The sequence below is a fragment of the Frankliniella occidentalis genome, unplaced genomic scaffold (genome assembly GCF_000697945.3).
Source record: "Frankliniella occidentalis isolate FOCC.00 unplaced genomic scaffold, Focc_3.1 Scaffold39, whole genome shotgun sequence".
Classification (NCBI taxonomy): Eukaryota; Metazoa; Arthropoda; class Insecta; order Thysanoptera; family Thripidae; genus Frankliniella; species Frankliniella occidentalis.
In genome coordinates this window covers 2,060,599-2,064,483 of record NW_026267169.1, presented here as the reverse complement: position 1 = coordinate 2,064,483, position 3,885 = coordinate 2,060,599, and the positions used below count along the sequence as shown (strand labels likewise).

Below are 3,885 nucleotides of genomic sequence, written 5' to 3'. Positions count from 1 at the left end.
GTACGGTGTAAGAGAGCCGCAACCCTTCATTAAAAACGCACCCGCAAAATAAAGCGTCGGGAGCAAACAAAAGCACCGCCGCTCGTCTCCTTGTTGTTATGGAGGAGGAAGAATGTGTCTGTGTGCTTCAAACTAATCTCACCGTCTCAAAATAACACGGGGGAGAGGCGGAACAAACGAAGAAAAAAAAAGAAGAGAAGAGGATGATGCAGACAAAAAAATTAACAGCATGAAGTAAATTACAATGATAACAAAAGGGGTGGCGCCGTGAATTGTTTCAGACGCCCACAATGGCGCACTCGTCAAAGTAATGTCCTTATGGAGGGCTCTCCTCCAGTTGAGGGGGAAGAAGAATGGGGGGCTTGCTTGACCCTGTCCATTAATTGCAATGGTCCACCACGCACCTCCACCAAAGTCGTTGTTAACTTGCATTGCTGCCATTCTTTTTTTTACAGAAGTATAAACAATAAAGGTAAACACTCATGTAACTCAGAACTCAAAGTCTGCCAACGCCATCAGGTACAGGTCGATCTAGCAAGAAACCCTCTCCAACAAATGATATGAGTCTCTGAATGGCTCACTATGCTACAATGTGCACCATTAGAGAATGCTTACGTGTGCAATCATGTCACAACTAAAGCATGCCAGATTTGGTTCAAAGCGACTAAAGCGTTCCCTCGGGGGGAGACAACTTGGAACACCATGTTTCAAGGGTAACTAGTACTTCTTGAACTGATTCCTGTACGTGTTTTGGCATTGTACGCTTGTTGGCGTTGACCCTCAATGGTCTACGCAACTCAGAAAACAGGTTAGCTCGAGGGCAAGCGTGCCTACAACACCCACAGATGTATACATGTCGCTCGATCGTTTTAGACGTTTCTCATCACTCGGCGACGTTGGCTGTTTGCACAGGTTCGCAGCTTCTCACAAAGAAGACAATACTACTTGGTCCTGAGCCTGCCCCTGGGAGGGAGGCTGACGTCCAGACGGTGAGGGGCGGTGGGGCTGCGGCGGGGTGGACACGGGAAGCTCTTGCTGGAATGCACTTTGCGCTGCTCAAAGCGACGATGCCGCCACTGCAGCATACCACACCCTGCCTTTGTTTTGGCGACCACAAAAATAGAATACTGCGTAATGGTCTGTTTTCGTTTGAGAGGGATTAGCTTTCCCAGCCAGCCTGTGGGAGAGGGGGGTCTTTGTAGTGGACTATATGCGACGGCTTAAAGCCCTCTCCGCCAGCAACCCACTTTACTCGCTTCTTTTCTCGTACTCTGTTTACCTGCCTCACATATTATATAAAACCAAAGTCGGATCCTCCAATATAGCACAACAAATTAGGCGTCAAGAAAACGATTCGTCCTCTCCTGAGAACTGAATCTCGCAACTTGCAAATGCTAATGAAGTATTTTATAAACCCCTCTGTTTCCCTTTCTCAATTCATCATACATGAAATGCATATACAGCCTACTGGCGTGTGATGTTGACGTTTCCTTGCCACTGTGAAAAACTGTTGTAAAGGTTACAGGAAAATTTTACATGGCGCGTCTTGTAAAATTACAACTTTAACACGTTGAGTGCGGCGGTGTGGGTCACGCCGCACTGAACGTGTTAAGTTGTAAAAGCACAAGCACCTGGGATTCATTGACGAGCAAAGATGGCTGACGTAAATTTAACACGGTAAAAACAATGTCCGATTATTTGAGGGAATTGGGAAAACTTTGAGGATCTCCCATATTTGAGGAAAACTTCTCCGATTTTGAGGGAGTCTCCTCAAAAAATGTGATAAATTCCCTCATTTTTTGAGGAGACTCCCTTAAAATCTGAGGAGTCTTCCCCAAATTAAGGGAGTTCCTCAAAGTTTTCCCTTTCTCCTCAAAAAATCAGACATTGTTTTTACCGTGAAAACATATTCTGTAAGTCGTAGATACAAAATATGTCGTAAATTTACAAGGAGATTTTGCTTGAGTTTGCTGCTTACCCGCCGGTGCCGCCGCGTATGGAGGCCTTGGCCTCGCCGGGCCGGCCGACGTACCAGCGCGGCTTGGAGCCGTCGCTGGTGTTGCAGGTCGCCACGTGGTTGTCGCCGACGAAGCGCGCCACGATGCTGTCCTGCGGCATGATCTCGATGGCCACGCCGCCGCCTCCTCCACCGTCAGACACCAGCACCACTTCCTCCCGCGTCACCCGAGCCAGCGCGACCTGCACAGCGCCTGCAACAAAACAACAAAAAAAACTCGATAAAAATATGCTTTTCTGCGTAATTGACACCTCACCTCAGAGGCATTCGCCGCACACAAAATTATGGAGGCTGCAAACAATATTATTTCGCCGGGGAATGTGGTTGTGGTAATCGTATCGGACATAAAACTTGGCCGTTTGCGTCTGCCGACGCCCGGGCATCACACCTCTCCAGTGCCCGGCCGAGCCGGATTAGACCCTAATTAGACAGTTTGAGACGAGCAGCTCAGCCAGTCGCTCCATGAGCGGGTTGGGTTCCCAGGACTCCTGGACCACTTCACGCCCCACCCCGCCCCGCCGCACCAAGGCCCGCCCCGCCCTGGTCCTGGCGGCCTAACCACCCCGCCCCGCCCCACCCTACCTTCCTTCGAACCGGAAACTTGCTAATCAAGTGGTTTGTCCGAGTAGCGATCGGCTCCGGCTGCTCTGCTCGGCTGAGGACCGATAGTCGGGTCGGGCTCGGCAAAAGAAGTGTCAAGCGGCGCAAAAGATCGTTATTTTCACGAAAAGGTCCGCGGGTCGGTCCGTTACGGAAGGAGGAAAAGAGTACTTAAGGTGGCTGGGGAAAGGGTGCACGACCTCGGTGTCGTATACAACAACCAAGCCCTACCACAATTCAACCATCCCTATACTTCGCCCTTCTCCACACGCAGGGCACTCGACACACACAAACTATCTCACACGCACAACCACAAGCACACACACGTGATTGATTGCCTCAACTCGTTCAGCAGCGCCAGCCGCGCGTCAAAGTTGCGGCGCGCATAAGAGCGTGTGGCGCGGCATAACACGTCTGTCATCTAAAGTGGCCCCCCAAGTCGCACCTCTCTTCAGCTCTCTCTCTCTCTCTCTCTCACCCCAGAGCGATCCTCTGTGTCTCTCACTCACGCACCAGCAGATTCTGTCTAACGCTGTGTTCGATAACCTTTCGCTTCCATCCCTCTCCCTCCCTCCTCCTTTCTCTCTCCCCTTCTCTCCCCGCCATCCTGCCCCTTGCTCCGGAATTAGACTTTTGCCCGCCTGTCTGGTGGATGGCGGCGCGGCGCTCCTTTTTATCTCCTACCGCAGAACGGAACCGTCTTTAGGGGTGGGAGTCAGCTTCCAGAGAGAGAGAGAGAGAGAGAGAGAGAGAGAGAGAGAGAGAGAGAGAGAGGGGGGGGGGGGAAGAGTCGGTCTGCTGGTAATGACGGCAACGGCTGTTCCTCAATGTGAATGATAGAGTCGGACAACTTTTCTTATCTGATTATAAACAGTCGCTATTGCGGGCCGAAAGACTGCCATTCCTCCCCCTCTTCCTCTAACCTCCCCCGCGTCTAACTGCGGAACGCGAATCGTTGCCTCAAATCTTCATAATGATACGTACAACACGGGCACGGGGGTTGAGAGAGGAGATAGAGAACACATAGCCGATTCCAACGTCTCTCTTCCTCGAACCGTCGCGCGTCGTACAATATGCCGCGTGATATTCCACATAAAGAGCAGGAGGAATTAATATCACGCGTCCACATACGCATGCCAAACCCATACGAATACAGCAGCGCAGTAAACACAGAACAGACGCGCGCAACTCGTATACACTAACCGCGAACTCCCGCGGCTAATACTCGTGATTCCTTTAAACTTACCTGGCTCAATTGGACACCCAGC

The 3,885-nt window shown here is 51.0% G+C and overlaps 1 protein-coding gene across 2 annotated transcripts in view; it reads right to left on the bottom strand.

The window, feature by feature from the left end:
- Window positions 1-3,885, bottom strand: part of LOC113202613 (neural cell adhesion molecule 2-like) — a 299,769-nt gene that overhangs the window by 26,134 nt on the left and 269,750 nt on the right. For both annotated transcript variants that reach the window (XM_026416924.2, XM_052266439.1), the window contains one exon: window positions 1,979-2,210. In XM_026416924.2, the coding sequence (XP_026272709.2) occupies window positions 1,979-2,210 (232 nt within the window). The remainder of the gene's footprint in view (window positions 1-1,978; window positions 2,211-3,885) is intronic.